Source organism: Crocodylus siamensis, chromosome 1, assembly GCF_052110815.1.
Source record: "Crocodylus siamensis isolate JL-2025a chromosome 1, ASM5211081v1, whole genome shotgun sequence".
In the NCBI taxonomy this organism is placed as follows: domain Eukaryota; kingdom Metazoa; phylum Chordata; order Crocodylia; family Crocodylidae; genus Crocodylus; species Crocodylus siamensis.
The window spans coordinates 232,335,683-232,359,675 of record NC_143395.1 but is presented as its reverse complement, the minus strand read 5'-3'; the positions used below and the strand labels follow the sequence as shown (position 1 = coordinate 232,359,675).

At 39.6% G+C, this 23,993-nt stretch overlaps 1 protein-coding gene across 1 annotated transcript in view; it reads right to left on the bottom strand.

Moving 5' to 3' along the window:
• Positions 1-23,993, bottom strand: part of EPHA6 (EPH receptor A6) — a 973,304-nt gene that overhangs the window by 15,680 nt on the left and 933,631 nt on the right. Inside the window, exons 16-17 of the mRNA XM_090058840.1 lie at positions 18,846-18,995; positions 4,406-4,599 (exon numbers count right to left, since the gene is read on the bottom strand). Coding sequence (XP_089914966.1) covers positions 4,406-4,599; positions 18,846-18,995 — 344 coding nt within the window. The remainder of the gene's footprint in view (positions 1-4,405; positions 4,600-18,845; positions 18,996-23,993) is intronic.

The window sequence follows — 23,993 nt, the reverse complement described above, 5'->3', positions numbered from 1 at the left end:
ACCTGACATTATTTTTTATCGCCTTTGAAAACTGACTAGATTTCAAGTTGAAATTGTCCCTTTAATACTGGAAATCATTCACTACATGACTACACCTAGCAGCATCAGTGTTTTGTTTGTAAAGACCCCTTTTATACATCATTTCAAGGATGTATTTTGTAAAACAAGCATGTGATCATTTTTAAGTGCCTTGGAGTACTAGATTAAGAAAGAACATGTTTTGATTACAATGGTGCAATCTATAGAGAAATATTTTATTAGTGCCAATAAGGGTGGCAGAATCTGTCCCAAGAAGAGCAGGAAGAAGAAAGCAGTCCATCCTGCTACATTAATCTGCTAAGGTTCCATTAATCTGTATGATAATACATTAGATATACTAAACTTTTATCCCAACATTAAAAAAGATGCCAGAGGGTAGAAAGAGAGAATAAAGAACAGAAAAGGATTGGCTATTAAAAATCCATTTGAGCCAATTAAAAATGAACAAACACTAGAGGTCCTTGGTACTAAAAAGTGTGTGTTAATTTTAATTTAGTGTTTGAGGTTCTCTTAATTTCCAACTCTCATCTCACACAAAGTTTATATTACTAAAATACTAGGTATTTCAGATTTATATAAACAAAACTGAAAGGATTATCTGGCCAACATCTTGCATGGAAGATGCCAACATTTTTAGAAAGAAAGCAACACATTCATTGGGTAGGGCTAGGAGAAATAAGGGAGATTTTAATTCTATCCATATTTAAATGTATGCCCAAACTTCAGGTAAAACTGATTTTTAACAATTGCTGCTTTCTCTTCAGTTGGAGATAATTAGTTCTCAACACAACATCGATTCTTGAATGACATTTATTTCTTATGACATTGGACTAATATATTTTTAACAGAAGACTGGGACAAATTTATCCCTAGGGTAATACTACGGATATCACTGAAATTATAGCTGGTTTGGATTTTGCCTATTGAGTCTTTTCTTATAAAATAGACTTCATAGGTTAGAAACAGCCACCAAATATAACCATGCTGCTTAACTGCATTAAACAGAGAGAGAGGAGTACTAATACATTCAGAAATCAAATTTGCCGAAGCACAACACCAAAGCTCAACGGAACAGACATGAGTCTTTCAATCTAAATTCAGTGTTTTAAAATATACATAAATAAAATAAAATATTAAATAAATAAATATAAAATAATTACTCCCTTGTGCCACATAAAACTATTCCAGCTGCTATTAACAACTCAGAGGAACACTAACCCCTCAATGTACAAATGCAGATTATGTATCCTGTGTGTGGGGCACTAAGATGGTGAAAGGTCATGGAATTCTGGACATGTTCAGGGGCTGCAGTATCTAGACTCATTTAACACTGAGTCTATCCCAAGGCTAAGGGATATAGACAAATAAATGAAGGAGGACAATGTTTGTGATAAATTAGCAAACATTTTGAGATGGCCATATGGTTATCAAACCAGAAAATCCTGAGCTATTCCTGGAAAATTATAATCCACAAGAATGTTGAAGACACCCTGACCAACTGGAATACATAGTGTAAGAACTCAGTTCAGTCAGAGACTTTGAACTATGGGACCCTGATTCCTTGCTACACTTCTGTGCAGTGGTTTGAGGTTCTCTTTAAACCCAAAACAAGCCTCCTTCAACGCTGGCTGTGCAAAAGTATGATATGAAGACATCAAATTATGAAGATCATGTTGTACTGTGCTAAACAGGTAACTTGTTGCATCAAAGGCAATGTATTGTACTGAATACAGACAGCTGCTCTTCCTTGGAACAGTGTTTGATTCCTTGATGAAAAACCATCACTAATAGCAGTCTGAGGCTATCAACTCTGAATGACTTTTAACTGCTGGCTCGCCCCCATGGAACAATAGTACTTCAATGCAGGGCCTTACAAAGGGAACTAAGCATGACTAGCAAATCTGGAGTTTCTTCCCTGGCTCGGAGAGAGAAGTCCTATTTAAGACCAGGTGCCTGTGCACACCACGGGTTTTAATCATTATTAAATCACAGCCATAAGTTGCTAGAGAGTAGGTTTAGACTAGACATTAGAAGGCACTACTTTACAGTCAAGGCGGCTAGGATCTGGAACCAACTTCCAAGGGAAGTGGTGATGGCTCCTACCCTGGTGGTCTTTAAGAGGAGGCTCAATGTTTACCTGGCTGGGGTCATTTGAGCCCAGTTTTCTCTCCTGCCCACAGCAGGGGGTTAGACTAGATCTACAAGGTCCATTCTGACCCTACATCTATGAATCGATGAATAAATTAAATAAATTTATAAATATAATTAAATTTATAAAATTTAAACTCGTTTATTTTGGAGCATTGCATCTGTGTTTCCATGCATTAGGTTTTTGAACAAATTAAGCCCTGGAGCATTGCATCTGTGTTTACATGCACTAGGTTTTCAAATGAATTAAGCCCAGTCCCCAGCTGGCACCACAGGAGACCAGGATGGTCCAGCACTGCCACCCGGCCTGGGCCCCTCCCCCTCCCCCCGTGCCCATGCCCTGCCACACAGCTATGGAAGCAGGGAGCTGGCAAACTGCACAAGCAAAATAAAAGCAGAAACCATTCGGAAAGGAAAGCAATTCAAGAGAGTGAACTACAATAAAGTTGCAGTGCCCTCTGGTGGACAAATAGACTCATTACACATCTTTAAGTGCCTTTGTGTTTGCATGCAATGAATCCATGGATGCAGCACTTTAATTCCAGGTGAGCCAAACTAAACTACATCCAAGGAGTTTTACTTAATGTACCAGAAAGACTTTTAAAATGTCCGGAAAACCTACTTATGCAAACAGTCATGCAGTGGCAGTGCAAGGAAGGGCAAAAAATGTTGTATGTATAAAGAATTCTGCTCTGTGCTAGGGGGTGATCATTGCTACATGTAAGCAGAGCTTACAGGACTGAGAATGCAGTATGAACTCTTCCAAACCTCAAATGCTGATGAACCATGGACTCATAAGAGGGGTAAGAACAGACTAGGGGAGCATGCAGCTCAAGACCTTCATTGTTTTCAAAGATGCTGTATGACTAAAATTAACATGGTTAAAAAATTCCTGAACCATGGCTTGGTTCCTCACTTTTCTAACACACTGCCTTCAGTGTGGGCTAAATGAGTAAGCTTGGCATGTCTACAACACAGGTGGAATTCTAGTGGAATATGCCTAAGCAAGCTGGGGTCTTAGGAAGTATCCTACTGGTCAAGATCTAGGATGACTGGATGGCAGCATCCCATATCCCAAGGTAGGCCTCAGACACAGCTCTGTGTCTGGGAGTATGACTTCCAGCCCCACAGTTAGAAACAGTGACTGCATTCTACCCAGGCTTAGTTGGCTTGAAAACACATGGGACTCAGTGACTGGGTCTGCTCACAATGGAGTAATACTTCTATACTGTCTCAACTCTGACACTAATCTTAGAATGTAGTCAAGGGCTATCCACAAGCTCCAACTCTACCCTTAGCTCTAATCCAGATATGCCAAATCATTCCAAAACTAGCCTTTCTTAGCAAAGGGCCACTAAAACTCTCCCACGCTAACCAGTCCTAAATGTCATACAAGCCTCTGGTGACTACATAGCCTACATCCCTACCTCCAGACAGCTATGATAAATCACCAGGCATAGTCTTTCCTTTACCTCTCTGACCTTTCAGAACCTCACTGTAGGGTTTAAAAGATACAGAAGGCTCTTTGCACTGCAGTGAAGTTTTCCCTTAATGAACCCCCTGGGCCAAAATCATCACTTATTTCACCTTATGCCTGGCATAACATCACTTATTTCACCTTATGCCTGGCATGACAATGGGTAAGTACACTGACAATCGCTCCTTCCATGGCTCTGCACCTACTGCTCCATTAATTTCTACGACATTACTTTGAGCTGGGGGAGGAAACTTCTGATAACACCTCAAGGAATCTGTTGTGGAGTGATAGTGCCATTATTTTGTATATCATCATCTTTTTTCCACTGCGGTGAATGTAGCTCAGCAGGCCTGGGGTATATACATGCTGCAGGAAAGTAAAGACAGTTCACAAACTGATCGTGTGTTGTCTGCAGTTTCAAAAGCACTGAAGACAAAATAAATTTACAAAGGGAAAAGGTGTGTAAAACAAAAAGTGAACAAACAGACAAAAAAATAAACAAAAGAAACAGATAAAAATGCCAGACAAAGAAAAGAAAAATGACTAGGAATGTAATCCATATGCTTTTGGGTGGGGGGAATTTTTTGTTTGTGAACTTTTAATAATAAAAATCACCTTATAAGAGCTTCAATTTATTTTTAGCACCCGTGCAGAACTTTGCCAGATTTTTCCACCCCACCTAATCTGGAATTTTAACTGATAGTAGCCATTATGACTGTGTAAGGAAAGAGCGAGTCTTACACAAGTACATCTTCCACCAGGGTATGAAGGGTGCTTGGATTGCGGATCAGTTTGTCTAGGAAGCTGACGATATCACTGAACTTCGGTCGGTGGTTTCTCTCTTTCTGCCAGCAGTGAAGCATCAGCTGGTGAAGGGAAGCTGGGCAACCCATGGGAGCTGGAAGCCTGTAACCTTCTTCTATAGACAGTATAACCTAGACAGAGGTATGTGTGTCATTACAGGGCATTATATTTACATGACTAAAGTACAGAATAAAACCAAGTATACATTCTAATGACAAACCAAGAACAAAGACAGATAATTAAGTCTCTTAGTCTGAAGTCAGGGAGAGGGCAGGGTAGATTTGTACCTTACCAGCTAATTAAATCAGAGCTGTATAGCACCAGGTTTCATAAGCAGAGGACTTGCTTCATCAGATGAAGTAATTTACTTCTGATGAAGTAAGCTCTCTGCTTACAAAAGCTTACAACCCAAGAACAAAACACGCCCCCACACACACATTGTAGCATTAGATGGTGCTCTGAGTCCCTGAATGAGGACCTGGTGAAGGCCAGGGGTCTGTTTTTTATAATGAGATTCAGATAAAAAATGCAAAGTATCAACCATAAAGGTATACCTCACAATAGCTTGGCACATGTGAGGTAAATTTGGGTGGCAGCGAGCAAGCAGAAAGAGATTGCTGCTCCATCCCCTTCAAGTAGCCAGGAAAGAAGCAGGAGAAACACCCTTTTCCTTAAGCAAGCAGGAAAACAGAAAAGCAATAAGATACATCTTTGTCCTTTTTAACCGGTAGGTAGATATTATGTTGAATGAATTCAGGAAACTACCAGATCTCACACTAATCATCATTTAGAGGAGTGTTCTGATACTTGCTTCAGGACATTGCAGCAGTATGTGGCAAGGCCATGGTACAATGATGCAGCACAAATATCAAACTGCAGCATCTCGCCCTCTGAAGTGCATTTGATGATCAGGTGATTCTCTTGCTCTTCAGGGCTGAGTATGAGCAATCTGGACAATGAAAGCCACTCAGCAATACAGCAAACAGTAGCTTTTATCTTCTACAGTATATGTCATAGAAACTGTGTCCCCAAATACTTTTTGTGAATAAAAAATTAAATGACTGTTAGATAATAAGCACCAGGAGAAGAGTCAAACTGCTGGGTTTGACAGGGGCAAAAATTGAGATTTGAAAAGAGACCATCTATGAAATGGACAGATCAGATATAGGAAGGCTGTTCCATGTGAAAGGAGCTGCAAAGAGAAAAACTTTTTTTAGAGCTGCCTAGATTGTTAGGAAAAAGAGAAACAAGTGAGTGCTAGCTGAAGGGAGAGAGGAGGACAGCAGATGACGATCATATACAGCCGATGAGTCCACATAAAGCATAAAAACAAAATGGGGAGCCAATGGAGCTGTGAAGAGAAGAAATGATCATTATGCCTCTTCATATGTGAGAGAAGGAGAAGACGGGAAGTAGCTTTTCAGCAAACAATACTATAAAACACTGGAGACAATCACACCATAGACTCAAACTCAATATTCCTAATAGTGATTCCCAATATTAATATACCAGCTTGTATGAAAATTGTGCCTGTTGAAAGAATGCACTCAAAGTGACATTATCATTTGTCATACTTATATGAGCCCATGTATTGTACATACACACCAATAAAACAGGAAGAATGCACATTCAACTATTTAGGTTGAAGCAACATTTTCTAGCACTAGCTGTAGCTTGTGTATTTTCAATCTTATTAGCATGAAACCCTAGGTTGCTCTCTTTCTGAATTTTGAATTAGTATTGTTGGCTCTGCTTGACAATGCCTGATGTTTATGCTGCAGGCATTATGCAAATAACAGTAATGAAGCTACATTAGGACCTAAGCTCCCCTTTATGATGTGATGCAGAGAGGAGCAAGAGAATAGTAACTGCACTCAAATCGGCCTGAATTTTGGAAAAAAAATAGAGGGCAGAGTATACAGAACATAGCCTCTTGCAAACTGGCAGAAAACCTTGTACATAAAAATATGCACTCAAAGTTCTATGAAGAATTGCATTTGTAGTAAGTAATTTTCAAACCAGCAAGCAGCAGCACAAGATGGTATACTTTACTTAGAAGCAGCATAATTTGTAATAGAGATCTCTGAATGTGTAGCTTTTTTCCTGTTACATGCACTTAGGTTTACTAAGCAGTGGCATATCAGACACTGGGACATACAGACAATACACACCACCCATCTACATGTGATCTCTTTTGATATCTCAAAGAACCATGTGACAAATAATCACCTCACTTGCCTTTCTGTACATTAATCCCTAATTCCAAATACCTTTGCTACTCAAACTAGGTATCACTGGGGAAAAAAATGGACCAGATTGTTCTTACCCTCAATATGTGGAATATGCCCCCAAATGGTCCTTTTAGAGTTTCAGGATTGGTTGAATTAAGTCTTGTGATAACAGCTATTTTTATTCAAAGAAGTCCAGAATCCAATATTTCAAACAGTCTGTTAGAAGTTGTTACATAGATACATGCTATAGTATTTAGTATAGTCTGCTAGAAGTTGCTAGATACTTGCTATAACAATGGCTATGTCTTGGTATATACTTTTCAATGAAGGTGTAATTTTAAGCAGGCCAAAAATGCAGATATCACAGCATAGCATTTTACTATACTTGCTGTGTCTGAGGGATTTCTAAAAGGTGTTGATACTTTCTAAGTCAAAAGCAAATGCGTAAAACACTCTGCTGTAAAGTTAATACAGAGCTGATGGGATATTTCTGAGACACCGGGTGTATCTACATATGCACATTAATACACAGTAGATGTAAAAAAAAGTTAACATTTTGCTAATGTGCAGTAGATAATCTACTGCACATTAAGCATCACATTGGAGGTACTAAATTTAATGCTCATTAGAAAAGTTGCATTATGTATAGACGCGCCCACCTTGTTTTAAGAAGAATTTAATTGGCATCATATTTTCTTTCACACATGACATTTTACTATATATCTAGCAAGAGAGTCATGGTCCATTAACTTTCTTATCTTGCTCAAAAGGAAAATTTCAGTAGGTAGAAGTAGACTGGTATCAAGGTCATTATTATTATTAATTCTTTATTATTAATAGCATTATGGCTCTTTTTATCTTAAAAGCCCTGAACCAATATTACTTTATTAATATGCCAAATACCCCTTTGAAGCCAGTAATATTATCCCCATTTACAGAAGAAACAGCAAAAAGGTGATGGAAATTGCCAAACAATATAGCTGGGGCCAAGTGCCAAAGGCAGGACTAGACCGCTGTAGTTCCTCATTCCCACTCTGAGGCACAACTGTACCCCAGGTGTTTCTATAAAAAGCAAATTAGACAAGGTATGCCGTATCAGGTGCCCACATATGATTTTTTATGGAATCAAAGTGTGGAAGAAGTTGTCAGAGGTTTTTTGTTTGTCTTTTTACTCCTATTAATGTTTTTCTCTGTAGTGATGTAGCAAAACCCATGTTCTGTTTTTTATTTTAAAATGCATTCCCTCCCCTTCCACAACTATTTCTGACTTTTTCTCTCCCTCTCTATTCCCTATATATAAGTATAAGTAAGCTAGATGTAGGATAAGCTTTAACATTTTATTTTAGGAAGTAAGTTTTATTTTTCCCTCCCCTCGTTGCAAGTAAGTGCCCTGATATTTTGATATAGATATCCACTGTTTTATAAGTGATAATTATTATGTTTGTATTGATTTTTTACTGCGTTTATATTGTGTGATTACTTTTTTAGGCCTACCTATGTAAGTTTGCATAAGTCATGTCAAGTTTCCATCTTGTAATGTCAAGCCTCCATCTTGTGTCTCCTGACCCATGACTCATACCTACCCCTCCTATGTAACTTGGTTCCTGAATGAATGGAGATGAATGAGGGTGCTTGAGAGACAATGGCAGTAGGTCTAAAAATAGCTCCCTTGGAATGACCAAACCATCAAAAGCAATACCTGGACCAATGATCCAGCCCTTGGAACCACCCTCAGCATTCAAGAAACAAAAGATGAGGTAACCCACCATTGTGCCAAGCTGCACATGCTCAGTAAGAACACCTAGAGCCCTCTGGAACAGGGCTGACATTGCCTAGCTAGGCCCTCCCCATAGGAGATCAGAGGTAGTCTGCCCCATAAACACAGGTAGTGAAGACTGACTCCTTGGGATGCACTCTCCATCTGGACCAGCACCATGCCATACCACCTATCCACCCAGAGGACATGCCAGCGACCCCCCTCTGGACGACACCTACTGGAGAAGAACCCCTTTCCAGCCTGGATAGGTAGGTATTACCCCCTACCCACTCTTCAACCAAGGACTTCGACTCTGCTTCTCTTCCCTACCTGGACTACAGCCCTTCCACTGAGTCTCTTTCTCCTGCTGTTATTGTGAGTGCTTGTGTGTGTGCTTGTATGTATGTGTGTGTGTATGTGTGTGTGTGAACCAATAACTTCATGGGGCTGTGTAGTGTGTTGTCTGTTTAATAAACCTTTTTATTTTGAAACCCCGAGTTGAGTTTTTGTCTGTTTCCTGACAGTTACCTCCTTGCCACCACTTATCTACTCCCCAGTCTCTAAGCTGTCAGCCTGTTTCCAGCCCCAAGCTCCCAGGTTTCTACCTTTCTCTCTCTTTCCTGGCTGTCTCCTCCTTGCCAACACTTATCTGCTTGTGCCCCAAATATCTCAGTTGTCTGCCTCAGTTTCCAGCCCCAATCTACCTTAAGTAACCCTAAGCCTCAGTTCCTCAGCCAGCTTCTCTCTAGTCCACCAGTTCTAATCCCAGTTCTGGCAACTTTCACTCCCTACACTTTAACTCTCTCTCTCACCTTAACCTTCTCCCAGGTACCCCAAGCACACACCTACATACCGTACCATCCAAGTTAGGAACTTACCTATGTGTAGGTGGGGTGTGTGTGTATATATGTATATATATGTCACTGTGTGTGTGATATACAAATTAGTGATCTGTGTATATGTACTGAGTGTGTGGGTATGGACAATTGATTTTTGTCTAACTTTTGGGGTATTTAGTGTCTGTGCTTGAATTGGTGATAGGTATGCTTGTGCCTAAGATAGCTTGGATGTGTATGTGCCTGAACTGGTAGTGTGTGTGTGCACGTGTGGTGGGGGTGCATGCACCTAGAGTGTGTGTATGTGCTCTGTGTGTGTGTATGCACCTAACTGATTTTTGAGTTGGTGCATGCGCAATTGTACACCATGCCCTCCTGTCTAACAGCACAATATTGAGATACTGAGAGTTGGCCTGACCCCACAGGGCAACAGCGAAAGTGTCAAACTGGTGAAATTTGACAAAATTGGTTTTCAAATTGACTTTTCTGGGGTCTAACCTAGAGAACAGATAGAGCATGAGCTGAAGCCCTCTGTGGAAGCTTTCCCACATTTGAAAATCTATAGTATATTAATTACAACCTGAAAGAATAAAAGAGTTGTCTCAGTCTCTGTAACTGGTAAGTCCTTGGTTTCTCCACTTGAGACTTCCAACATAAAATGTAATCAGGAATAAATATGGTTCTGGTATATATATATATATATATATATAGATATATATAGATATATGATATAGTTTTCATTGTCTGACTTCAGTGTGAGGCTTCAATTGATTTAATTGGCAGCATGCTTACCTACATACCTTTTTGTATTTGGCACATGATCACTTTCTTAGTAGGAACTGGGACTGAAAACATTATTTATTTTACTCAGGAAAAGCAGCAGTTAGGAGTGAAGGACAGACTTTAGATCTCTTGCTCTCTTTTTCTTCTCTAGGCGATGTATAGGTCTCAATAGGTTTTGTAATTAGGAACAAAGATTAGTGAAATGTGTATACTGAATAATTTACAAGTCAAAAATTTCATTAAGTAAGCCCACAAACTGTAAGCAAAAAGGAATGTTTTAAAAAACCCCAACTGATTTGGTCATTTCCATGCATGTTGGAGGATTTTAATTGACATTTTCTTGTCAGATGCTTTTTATATGGATTATATTAATCACTGAAGCAATATTAAAAATAAGTTTTCATCTTGGATTAGAAATAATCACAAGGTTTAAATATGGGGATAATATCAAACCTTGATTATACTCTGAAAAACACTGACATTTTTTTCCGTAACTTCCATATCAAATATATTCAGTATATTAGTAGTGTGTGTGTGTGTGTGTGTGTGTGTGTGTGTGTGTGTGTGTATTTTAACTGGCAAATCTAAAAACTCTGTGTCTGAAAATTAAGCCATGCTCTTTCTGTCACTTTCAGTTTCAACAGTAATACAGACTCTGCTTTTAAACCTGATTCAACAGCTTTGGTGATGATGCAAGAGTTAGGAGAAAGTCTGGGAAGAAGTCAACACTTGTGTCCTCCTGGAGTGCCACGTATGGGACTCAGAGGTGAAAAATCTGGTAGGAGGTAAGTGCAGCTGCACATACCCTGCTATAATGGGGGACATGGAGACACTACAGCTGTCTGATATTTGCAAAATGCTTTGATATTCCTTGAGAGAAAGGAACATAAGGGCAAAGCATTATTATTATTACTAAAATTTTACCCTGGTTGGGAAGACTTTATTTTGGTTTTCCATGGCAGTTTTCTGCATATTGATTATAATGCATTAAATATATTTTTTATGAATATCTTAGTTCTTCAAGATGCACTAATTTATCTAATAATCTGTAACAGGTGTCCCAGGAGATTCCATTCACAGCTGTTCTATAAGCTGAATGCACTGAATATAAATCTTCCTTCCCGTGCAAACACATTAGCAAGCTAGGCTCCCAGCACAATCTGTTCATCAGTACACTAGTTTCCTCAGAAAGTTCAATATCTTATCTAATGTTTATTAATTAAGCAATAAGACATGACAGACTGTGCAGCAGCCCTAATTAATGGACACCTCTGCTGCCTGCCATACACCCAAGTAGTTCATTAATCAGCACTACCACAGGTCTGAAGTGACTTAACACAATCATGCAATGGTTATTTATTTAACCAAGTAACAGTCCTCAAACTGAATAAGGTTTTCAGAAGCCACATGAAACTGTTTATAATGTTACAAAAATTATGGTTAACATTTTCAAACCTGGATGCCTAAAGATCAGTTTCTAAATCCCATATTTAGGCATATAAATAAAAGTTACTTAATTTAAAAGTTGCAACATATCCCTCCCTAACTCTTGTTGACTTGACTGGTATTTTGTGACTATTCCAAATTTTAAAAAGCAGACTTTTATTTGAATGCCTAAATACCACCTTACCAGCTAAATAACTTCCTCAGGTTTGGAACGGTTATTTTATACATTATTTCCTAGAAGCTTGTGTAAGGAGGTCTGAGACAGCATATTAAAAATTTCCAACAATTTTGACCCCCTGTGAAGCAGCCTCCAGAAACCAGGTTAAGAAGGGAATTTAGTACATTTGCACAGTATTTTTGCTAACCCAGCACTCACCATATCAAAGCAAACTAGAACATGAGTTTAGCCTCCAGGCCAAAAAAACTCACAAAACCCATCCCATTAGGTATGTTACAAGATTTTCAAAAACATTTGGTATTGCTTCAGATGTGTATGAATTGGTATTGCTTCAGATGTACATAAATGGCAGTGCTAGATATTTCGTGGTAAGGGGGTTAAAGCAGATTAAATGCTCCATTTGGGGGCCAAAATTTAGGCTAGCAAGAAAAGTAATTACAGAGGAGAATGTACTGTCTCCCCCCACTCCCTGCTGTATTGCCACCTGTCCTTTAATGTCTAAACTGAACTTGCTTATTCTGATTTCTGGTGAGTGACTAACAATATAATTCACATTACCTCTTAATTTGTTTAAGAATATCAGCTCATATCCTTAATTTGTCTTCAAGAAATGATTTAAAAAAAACTTAATACAAGTAAAAGCTCTGTTATCTGGCATCCCCCGAGAATGGGGGATAACAAAATATGCCGGTTAATTGAGTGGCCTGAACAGGCATCCTTGCCTCGCGTGGCATCGCCACCCCTCCTGCAGGCTCCGCGGGACAGGGAGGCGGGCCCCACGCAGTCTGTTATGTCCTGGGCCTTGGGGACTCAGAGAAACCAGAAGTGCCATGGTGGGCACTTCCAGTTTCACTTTACTTTACAAGCTGGCATTTTGGTTAACAGAGCATGCTGACTAGTAAGGTGCCGGTTACTGGAGATTTTGTGTACTTGTTAGCTGCATATATAAAAATGTTCTCCAAAGATTCAACTGTCAGCTGAGGTCATTTTCAAACATCACTTACTTAGACATCAACTTAAAGAGTGAATAATACATTTCCAAAAGCTCCTAACTGATGCCATACTGCAGACTAATAGTCTACAAAGTTTCTGTTTTTCATTAGGAAAGCAATTTATAAGGTAGAATATGAAAAAGCATTCCAAACCCACAGAATTTATATTTACTTTGAAAACCCACTGTAAGATAAAAAACTATTCTACTGCTGCGTAGAGCAGAGTCTTACTATGAACAAAATTTAACCCCATAGAAACAGAAATTTTTTAATATTAATGTTGACAGCAAATTAATATTCACTATAGCAGAAGCTGTTATTATATTTAAGTAAGTCCTTGCCATCATATGGCTGTCTGGTACTTCTTTAATGCATCTACTCCTAAACCCTCCATTTCTCTTGTCAGCTATACAGTACTAGTGACCTTTGGGAAACTCCTATTATTTCTGTAAAACAAACTCATGCTAGCTCACAGTAATGTATTACGTAGAAACATATGCCACAATAGGCAGCAAAGAAACACTTACAGTATGCTTACATACTTGAAGTTTCCCAATCATATTCAGAGCTACTAAATGTTTGGAATGTCACACTTGCCTCTTATAATCCTCCTGGCAATGCAGACCTATGGGTATGGCTCCAGAGACTGTGCCATTTATTACTAAACTGGAAGAAAAGACCTCAGGAGCAGACCACATTTACATAAACAAAAATACCTCACTGTGCCTGGTTAATCATTCTTGTTAAATCACCCCACATATTAGCGTAATTAAATATTATCCCTATGGCCAAAGGGCAGGGAAAGTGTGCTTCATATAGGGACATAGGAAAATAGGGCTGGAAGGGACTTCACTAGGACATCTAGTCAAGCCCCCTGCTCAAAGCAGGAGCATCTCTCCAAAGTGCTTTTGTAACATGCTCTTGAAAACTTCCAAAGATGGAGATCTGGACATTTACCTAGGTAGCCTGTTCCAGTGCTTGACCACCTACATAGTCAGAAAGTTCCTCCTAATCTCCAACCTAAACTTTCCCTGCTGTAGTTTGAGGCCATTCCTCCTACTCCTATCCCTAAAGCCATGAAGAAAAGCCCATTCTCTCTGCAATTGTTCTTGAAAACTGCTATCAAGTCTCCCTTCAGTCTTGTCTTCTCCAGCCAAATCACTCTAGCTCTTTCAGCCCTTCCATATCATTTTTTTTCTCCTGGGCACCTAATCATTTTTATTCCTCTGTGCTGGACTCTTTCCAAATTGTCTACATTCTTCTTGATGTGTGGAGTCCAGAGCTGGACCCAGTACTCTAGTTGAGGCCTCACCAGTGCTGAATATGTTCTAACGGCATCATTCTAACTGGCACCTCACACACATTACTGACAGTGTTGCATAAATACAAATCAGAAGTTCTGCTATAACAAAATGCAATGAGAAGAGTATCTCTGTGGAAAAAAAAAAGAATGGATGAAGCAAGGTTGTCTGCTGAGCTATGCTCCCAACTGGGTGATCTAGACTTTATTTAAGGGTTTTTAAAAAAAATACCATCTGAACACTCCCTCCAATAACTTCTTAATGAAGCTACAGAATTCAATAGCAGAGATGAAGATATTCCTTGGAGAATCTCTGCCACTGTACCTAGTAGTTATAGCACTGAAATCATGAAGAGCTGGGCTAGATGGCAGAATCTTAGTGTAGGGAGCAGTGTCAAGGTGACAAAAAATAATGCAGAGGAGGTGACAGTGGCTAGGTTCCCTTTTCTGCAAAAAAACCAACCAACCAATCACACAAACAAAAAAATCATGGATAGCTGAGTTCACTAAGAACAGGGTTAGGAGGGTGAGCTTAGATTCGGCACTGTAGTTGAGATGCAGTGATAAAGCACAGTGTGTTGATGGGAGATGGTTACCCAGCAAATTCTACTGCAGGAGTCACTGATAGTTGGGCTAAGTAGTGGTTCTACACATGCCTGGATTGGGTGGGGGACAGACAGAGCAGTGAGAGGAGACACAAAGACAGAATGGCAAGACACTGTGGCAATGTAGCTGGAGGTGACACTGTAGAGGCAGCAGAGCAGCAGCAGTAAGAGGGCACAGAGACAACATATATGTGGCAGCAAGGCACTCCATCACTGAAGCCATGCAACATTTATCTCCAGTGTCTCCCCCACACTTTGGGACTTTGGTAGTCTCTTATAAGGGTCTGAAAGTAGGATCCAGTGGTGTGAAGGGGGAAGAGACTTATCTACTGGATGGTCAGACAAGTGAGGAAACTGAATTAAAGGTCTACTGGCCTGGTTAAAAGCAGGGTGGATGACTTTGCCTTCCCAAATTTATGCTGCGTTCCCTCTCTTTAGTAATGGCCTTGCTTTGTTTTAAATACAGAATTAACACCTATAATTAACAAACATAAGCTATGAAGAGCACCCAGAGAAGATACTTGGTTCATAGATTTCATAGACATTATGACTGGAAGGGACCTCGGAAGATCATTGAGTCCAGCCCCCTGCCCCGGGGCAGGAAGTCAGCTAGGGTCAAAGGATCCCACCAAGATAGGTGTCCAAATGTTTCTTAAAAGAGTCCACAGCAGGTACTTGCACCACCACGGGAGGGAGTCTATTCCAGGCCTTGGTCGCTCAGACAGAAAATAAGTTTTTCCTTATGTCCAGCCTAAAACAGTCTTGGACGAGTTTGTGACCTTGTCATTCCTTGGGGTGCTCTGGTGAACAGACATTCCCTTAGATCCTGATGTACACCCGTTCTATACTTACAGGCCAGGTCACTCCTGAGCCTGCGCTTTTCCAGGCTGAAGAGTCCCATGGCTCTCAGCCTCTCATCATAAGGCCTGTTCTCTTGTCCTTTGATCATGCACATGACTCTCCTCTGGACTCTCTCAAACTTTTCAGAAGGCCACGTTGGCCTTCTTCCAATCTTTGAGTACTTCATCTGAGTACCAAGAGTTCTTGAAGATCCATGCCAGTGCCTGGGCTATGATGCCTGCCAGCTCCTTAAGTACCCTGGGGTGCAAACTGTCAGGACCAGCTGACTTGAAGGTGTCCAGACTCTCAAGGTGTTTACAAGGTCCACACCAAAGCTGGGTATAAATTCACCCTCACCCTGGCCATCCCACATTGTGTTAAGCAGGGTGATCCCTTTGGGCTGGTAAAAAACTGATGCAAAATACCCATTAAGCAGGTTGGCTTTTTCCTTGATGTTAGTTGTCCCATTTGGGGCAGGGGTCCAAGCTGGGGTCCAGTGTTACCTTTGCTTTTCTTCCGACTCCCCACATACCTGAAAAAGGACCTTTTATTGTCCTTGATATGTGTAGTTAGTTGGAGTTTGGTTGCAGCCTTGGCTTTCCTGGTTCACTCCCTACAGGTCTGGACCAGTGCAGAATACTTCTCCTTAGTGGTGATTCCTGTCTTCCATCCTTTAGAAGCCTCTGTTTTTAGATGCAGGAGATCCATGAGTTCCCTGCTGAGCCAAGGGGGTTGCTGTGCCCTTTTGCTATCTTTCCTCTGAGGTCGGATGGACATCCTTTGTGCTTTCAGGATCACTCTCTTAAGGAGCAACCACTCATCCTGAACTCCCCTCCCTGTTGAGTTATGGTCCCTTAGGGCCTTGACAACAAGCCTCCTGAGTTTATTAAAGTCAGCTTTTCTAAAGTTGAGGACTTCTACATTGCTGACTGACTTGCCAGCTTTTCAATGGATAGTGAAAGTGATCAGCTTGTGGTCGCTGTCTCCTAGATTTCCTTCCATTCTTAGATTGCTGACTAGATCATCCCCATTGGCCAGTACCAAGTTCAGCAGTGCTTTACCCCTTGTCGGTGCATAGATTTCTTGAGTCAGATAGAGCTCGTCCACACATGTGAAGAAGCTTTGAGGAAGTTGAGGTTTGTCAAGGACAGGTTTCTATGTTGGGAATTGAGACAATTTTGCTTTGTAAATTTAGCACCAATTCCAAATGTTGAACTCAGCCCTTCTTCCTGCTGACAAAACCTGGCAGAAGGGTTACAGTTTGATTAATCAAAGTTCACCACATCATAATATTGCACTGGGAAGGTAGATGATTTGCAGCAGCAGTTACACTGTGACACGCTGAGCTGCATCACACAATGTGATGAGGTTTTGATGTAGCATAATGATGATTAACACAGCAATGTTGCCATGGCTGATTTTTTTCTGCTACTAGAACATTCTGTAAAGCTGACTTCCCTAATGAAAATACCTCTGTCAAATTCCTACTCTCAAATGACTAATCAGCCTTGAACTACTATAGTTGTTAATCATAGGGAAGGATTGAATGTCTTTGCAAAGATGCAAATGTGGGCACCTGGAAGAAGTCTTGTGAACTCTTCACAGATGGCACATAGAGGAATAGCTACACTAAGCAGATACATGAGGCATGGGAAAATGGGACGGGTGGCATCTGGTACCATGAGAGGAAGACTCCTTCCTTCTTGAGGATTTGGCATACTTCAGAATGGCAGGCCTTTTACAGCCAGCCTTAACTGCAGTGCTTGTGGACTTAAGTTGTGGTGGAAAAAGTGTCTCCCTCAGGGCTGCATTTTATAGCACACTCTTTTAATTTCATTGGAAGATAACGTTTGCTTTGCTCAGGAACAACGTACAATAGCTGCAACTTTTGCAAAAAAATGACAGAGGAAACTATAATTGCTTTATCAGTTTACTGTCCTGCATAAAATATAAATTTCTAGGTTCTTAGGAAAGAAAAACATTGTATCTTAAATATTAAAAAGCAATATAACATAATATAAGGTTCAAAAGTGGTATCCCTTAAATATTTCAGGATTCAATGGCGAAACTACATCCACTGAAGGGCACCATCAGGGTATAGTGGAGATAATGGGCTGAATTCATCATTGATATAACACCATTATTTATGGGGGAGTTGATATATTGTTTCGCTGACAGCGGCATCATACTGTACCATCAGATTCAGGCAAAAGCTTCCCATTGACTTGGATGGGAGCCACATATATTCAATCCAAGAATCTAACAAATTTATCAGGACTGTGTGTGACGTGCCTATAATCCTCTGGGAGGTAGTTACACTTTTTTAGTTACAGCAGAGGAAGGTTCCCAATTGGTGCAAAGTAATATAACCTCAGTGAAGTCCACTGAAATTCTCTTTGAGAACTCAAGGAGTTGAATGAATTCCTGGTTAGGCAGAAAAAGGTGCCTATCTTTAAGACTGGAAAGGAGAAGGATCCAGAGAATTATGACAGCTCAACCTGACCTCAGTACCTGGAAAGATTATGGAGCATGTCATCAAGCACTGAGAGGATACCAAAATGACCAGGAACAGCCAACATGGAGTTATCAAGAGTTATCATCCTTGACCAACCTGTTTTCTTTTTATGACAAGGAGAGGAACAGATGTGATCATCTCAATTTCAGCAAGGCACTTGATGCCATCTCCCATGATAATATCATCAGTAAACTAAGGAACTACAGTTTGGGTGAGAGTATTGTAAAGTGGATGCATAACTAATTAGATCATCATTATCAAAGAATAATTATTGATTGCTCAATGTCTAATTGGGAAGAGATATTGAATTGGAGTCCCCAGGCATCTGTCCTGGGAATGAAGTACTGTTTATTATTTTCATTGATGATTTGGATGATGGGATTGAGTGTGTGCTAAGTATATTTGCAGATGACACCATACTGGGTGGAATTTAGACACTCTGGAGGACAGGAGTAGGATTCAAGTGACCTTGATAAATGAGAAATGGTTAAAAGTTAATTGAATGAAATTCAATAGGGACAAGTATGAAGTCTTGCATTTAGGATGGACAACTATACCCAAAAATACAGATTAGGGGACAACTAGCTAGGCTGCACTACTACAGAAAAGGAGCTGGGGTATATAGTAGACCATACGCCCAACAGGAGTCAAGAGTATACTTTTGTTGTACAATAGGCCAATGGGATACTAGGTTATATTAACAGGACTGCTGCCTGTGAGTCAATGAAAGAGATGTTTCTACTCTTGAGGACCTCTTGATGTTCCTTCCTGCTCTATTTTTCTATGATGATTTGGGGAAGCTGAGAATCTGGTCTAGAAAGTTGGTAAGAAAACAAAGAATTGTAGAGGCACAGCAGTCACTTTCAACAGCATTGCAGGTTAGTCCCATACTTACATCCTGATTAGACATCTCCCAATATGGTCTCTCTCCATAGGACATCACTTCCCACATGACAATACCATAGCTCCATGCATCACTTGCTGAAGAGAATTTCCTATAAGCTATTGCTTCAGGTGCTGTCCACCGTATGGGGATTTTTCCACCCTGGAAAACAAGTTGGAAATTCCTCAGTATGACTAGAATAAAGAACTTTAAGTACATAAAAAGCTGTGGATTCAACATTCTGCTGTCTGTGAAACAGACTGCCAATTACAAATTTGCCTTGGCAATTTACTGTAAATGGAAAGGAAGAAATATGGTTTATTCACATCCTGACAGAAATTCAGCTTTTTTTTTTTGCAGTTATTCATCAAAATATCCCTGTTTGAAAAAATGTTGCACTTCAAAGAACAAAAATCATTTTTAGTCATTAGAATGCATTCATATTCTTTCAGATTCACTTAATTAATTAATTGATCAATCAGGACATGTCTTTTGATTTGAAAATGTCCCCAGCATGAAATTCCTAATAAGCTGACGTTTTAAACCAAAGCCCCCACTGAAACAGGAAAGCAGTGATCACTATAGACATAGATCACAAAAGGCACTTTATAAAATGTATTAAACAGAAAGAAAATGATTTCCTTTACATTTTCCTTTCTCTGTGATAATTTATTTTCTTTTAATCTCTTCCTTTAAATCCCTAGATACTGTGCAAATCAAATGCATCTAGAATAGACATTTCCTCAGGGAATTGGATAGTCTTGTTCTGCAGCTTTCAAGTTAAAATCCAAGTTCTACTGTAAAAAAGGCATTTGTAAGAATTCAGTGAACATAGTTAGTTTACCTCTTTTGAAGAGGCTTTCTGTATGGTATTAATGCCTTTCCACAATATAATCAGTTATATTTTACCTCCAATGTTTGTATCAGAGAAATTCTTTTGCCTGTGTAAAAGTAAAACGATTTTTCACCTGCTGCTGCCTTCCACAGAAAAGGATGTGTTGTTTTCACTGCTTATTCTAGCTTTTTTTCTCTTAAAATAATTCAGCTTACTGATTCAGAGCAGTGAGATCATAGTGCCACTAGATGGTAGAATGAGACAGTCAGCTGAACTGTGAAAACTAAGAATATATTTTTTCAGTGGACAGATAATGAATCTGTTTGGTATAATTATTACATTCCTGGCAGAAAGAAACGAAGAAATAAACTGGAACATAACTATACGAGTTGAAAAAGTCAAGTAGTTAAACAATAAAGAGGCAAATTTGTGTCCTTACCTCACTTTGAAATAGGTGAATTTTTTTTCCATATCTCATCAAGGTGATGTGAATTTGAAATGCCATAGCTACATCAGAAAGTGTTGCAAGGAAAAAAAATTATCGATTTGGGTACTGTACTTTAATGTTATCTTAGTACATACCTTTATAAACTGGAGCCATTAGGGCCAGCAAGGACAGAAAGTTAGTATCTTTATGGTTTATAAATGATTGTGGTCAATATGTCCTTCATGGGATACAAAAGATATAAGTATAAATATAAATCTGTATTTATTTCCTGTTTTCTAAAAAGCCTTTGCCTGTTCAGATTTGGCTTGACTATCTCCACTGAAATCAAAGGCAAAATTCCAATTTGCTTTTAGAGAAGCAGAGTTAGCCCAAAGATAAATTGCTTTTTGAAAATACCATCCTTAATTTGCTCTATTTATAGCTATATTGGGCACGTACCTATGTTGCAACAGAATCCCTTCTGGGAAAGGATTATATGCCTTCATTGCAGGCAAGTGGAGAGAAGCCAGAACTATGGCTTTGTCTCGTCCTTGCCCTGTTTAGCGGGATTTGAGACAATGTGTTAGGCTAAAAGTAATTTTCTTCTGGTCCTTGCAAGGGCTGAGCAAAGGGTTTTCTCCAACCACATCACAGGATCAGTGCTTTTCAGATCCCTGGCTTCAGACCACACAGAAACCTAGGATGACCATATCTCTTGTTTTCCCTCAGTCCTGTCCTGGGCATCCTATTTGGTCAAATTAATATTTTTGTCTTCTTTCAGTGTGACACCCAGAAAAGATGTTTAAAACAGGACTGTCTCAGTGAAAACAGGACTGTTTCACCCCCAAATCTCTGGCTCTATTCCTCCCATCTTTCACTCCACAACATGCTCAGCTGAAACTGGAGGTTGGAAATAACTGAGTTAACAGAAAGTGAGACAAGGGAGAGCCCCCCACACAGAAGGTCAATTAAAGAAGTTAATACATTTGGGAACTGAATGGGATACAATGCAGGGTATCCCATGTCTACCTGAATAAAAGCTACATAGTGTAAGGGATTTGATCAGGGTTCCAGGAAAACTATGCTAAAGCAGGCAGAGGTTATCACAAAGCATGAAACTTTGCATAGAGCGTGGTAGCCCTATATAAGGCTTTTTGTGCCTGTCTGGCAGCTGTCACCTCTGAGGGTAAGAAGTCTCATCATTTTGTCAGGATAGCCAATTATGTGAAGGAAGATTGGTAGGACAGGAAACAGTTTATGAACAGTTTAATGGGATTACAGTCTGACAGTCCAGCTGGATGCTAGGCTCAGAGTTTCAGGTATTGTGAACAGCCTAAGGGGGAATCCATTATAGAGCCTATTACACGGGGAACTGGGGGGCACAGAAGTGACCTGAAGAGTGGACAGCACAGACTGTGTTACGAGGTATTTGTTCTGAGGGGTTGTTTTCTAATATTGGAGTGAGGTACAGTATTTAGATATAAATGGGTTTGTTTTTGCTATGACAATGCAAGTCATTTACATTATTAATCAACAGACAGCAGTACTGGGACAGGTGATGCAGCTGGTAAAAGCATTTGTATTTCAGTGCCTTTTATTTAACATGCTGTACTTTTCCATGCAGTACACATGCCTGGTATAGATTATGGAACTACTAGTACCCACCCCCAAATTTCAGGAAGCAGGTTCTGGGAGCTGGGTCTGTTTGGTAGCTGAGATCCTTAAGTGATGCTTTAGTGTTTGTGGAGGTATAGAACAAGGTTTTAGCATTTACAGGAAATGTCATTGCTCTATTTCAGATTTTCAAGGACAGTTTTGTCAACTTCATAGAATTAAGAGATAAGGAAGGTCTCTAGCATATTTAATTTAGCCCTGAAATTTAGAGGCTGATAGGCAGTGATCAGGTGCATCATGGATTAGCTTCATTCATAGTATGTCAGATCACACTACTGGTCTGTCATTTTGTTGCAGGCTGGCAAGATTGGCTGCCCCAGATAGAGGATTCTGGTTAAGGAAGTTTTTGGATAGATGAAGTAGAGGCAAGGGCTACAAGAAGGAGAGCGGACACCTTATGGCTATACAGATCTTATTTGTATGACCAGAAGTTTGTGAAGTTGTGGATATAAAAAGTTGTGCTCTAGACATCATTTACCATGACCTCTTTCCATTCTTTCATCATTACTGAGTTTGTGCCTACAGGTGGCAAGGGAAAGCTTCAGGTATGTTCTGGAACTGATAGATGTATGTTTAAGCAAATAAAAGTGTCCTTGGGACTAATGGATTAACAATCTGATTAAATTGGAAAAGAGGCCATGACAGAGCTAAGAAAATGCTCAGAGAATTATTGGGTAGATCCAGTAAGAGCTATCAAAGGTCCATTAGCTATTTGAATGTGGGAGCCAGGCTTACCCTGCTTGACTGTTAGTCTGGTAAACTCTGGCATCCATTCTTTGAAAACAGCTGCAGCAAGGGAATATTCAGCTCCCAGAATGCTACCAGAAATCTGGGCTCTAGAAATCAGAATATAACAGAACCCATTTTTATCCTGTTGATCAGTTACTGGAGCAGACAAAGAGCTGAGCTAACTTTATCTGCCTAGCTCGCAGGGGACATTAAAGACAAGGTTAATATCTGGATCTGTAGGCATTCAACTGTACTGAGGACCCACAAGAGAGGTCAGACTGGCGAATGATTCATAGCTGAGTCTATCTGCCTTCAACTGTTGGCAGAAAGGGCATGCTGAGGGATTAGTTCATGCATCTTCTACAGTCATTGTGGGGCAAACCAGAAATACCTATTATTCCGGTTTTTCACTTAGGGGGAAGTGATCTGGGGGCCTGCACTTGGGTACAATTCAGAGTCAGGTTTAGGAGGAAAATGGCTGGATTAGGCAGCCATGGCTGAACACATGACTGGTTTGGTCAGAAATACTTGTGAAGTGGTGCCAAGGGTGTACTATCAAGCCAGCCTATGATCTGACAATTAGATATAGCATATCTAATGTAAGTTATAACATATTCTTTCATATGAAACTATCAACAGAACTATTTGTTTAAGTTGAATGAATACAACACATTTATTCATTACGTTTTGATCTCTTTATCAATATGGGCACATGTCCCAAAACATACTCTGGATATTGTCACTTTGAATGGCTTTTATAACTAAATTTGATTCTTCACGTAACTGATTTTTAGAGAATCTGATCAGATTATGAGAACTAGCTTCATCATACAGTTTTACTGACTGGTCCCTCTTAGACTGAACCAGTAATGGCTCATTGAGTGTGAAATGAGAATGAAGAACAGGCTAAACAAAATTCATGGAAGTTCATGTCCCCTCGCATATAATGTGCTCGGTATTGTAATGCAAAAGAATCTCTTGTACTACCCCAGTGACAAATTAAATGAAAAACCACTTAAATTTACACATGGGACTCATTTTATATATAAAGATATTATATGCATAAAATGGAGCTGTCAAGGCTTATTTGTGTTTGCAGAATATCTTTTTATGCAAAAAGTGCTGTTGTTGGGGTGGGGTTTTTTTGGATGGCGGGAGGAGGGAAAGCCACCTGAAACCTATGCTTTCAATATGACCAACAGTAAAGACAGATACAACTAAAATGTAGTAATAGATGCTTATGCATAATAGAAGAGTTAGGATAGCTAAAATTATACTATCTGTTTTGGAAGACACTAATAAACATCACCATTGCTAATGGGGACTTCTTTTCAGTTTTGGCTTAACAGAAAAAAAGATCAAATACAATACTGCACACAGATGACCCTACCTTCAAATAAAAATAATTTAGAAATTATCTAACTTAAACTATTCAAAGAGATTAATCAAAGCTATTACCATTTTCTAAATTAGAAAATCTTTATGCAAGCAAGCA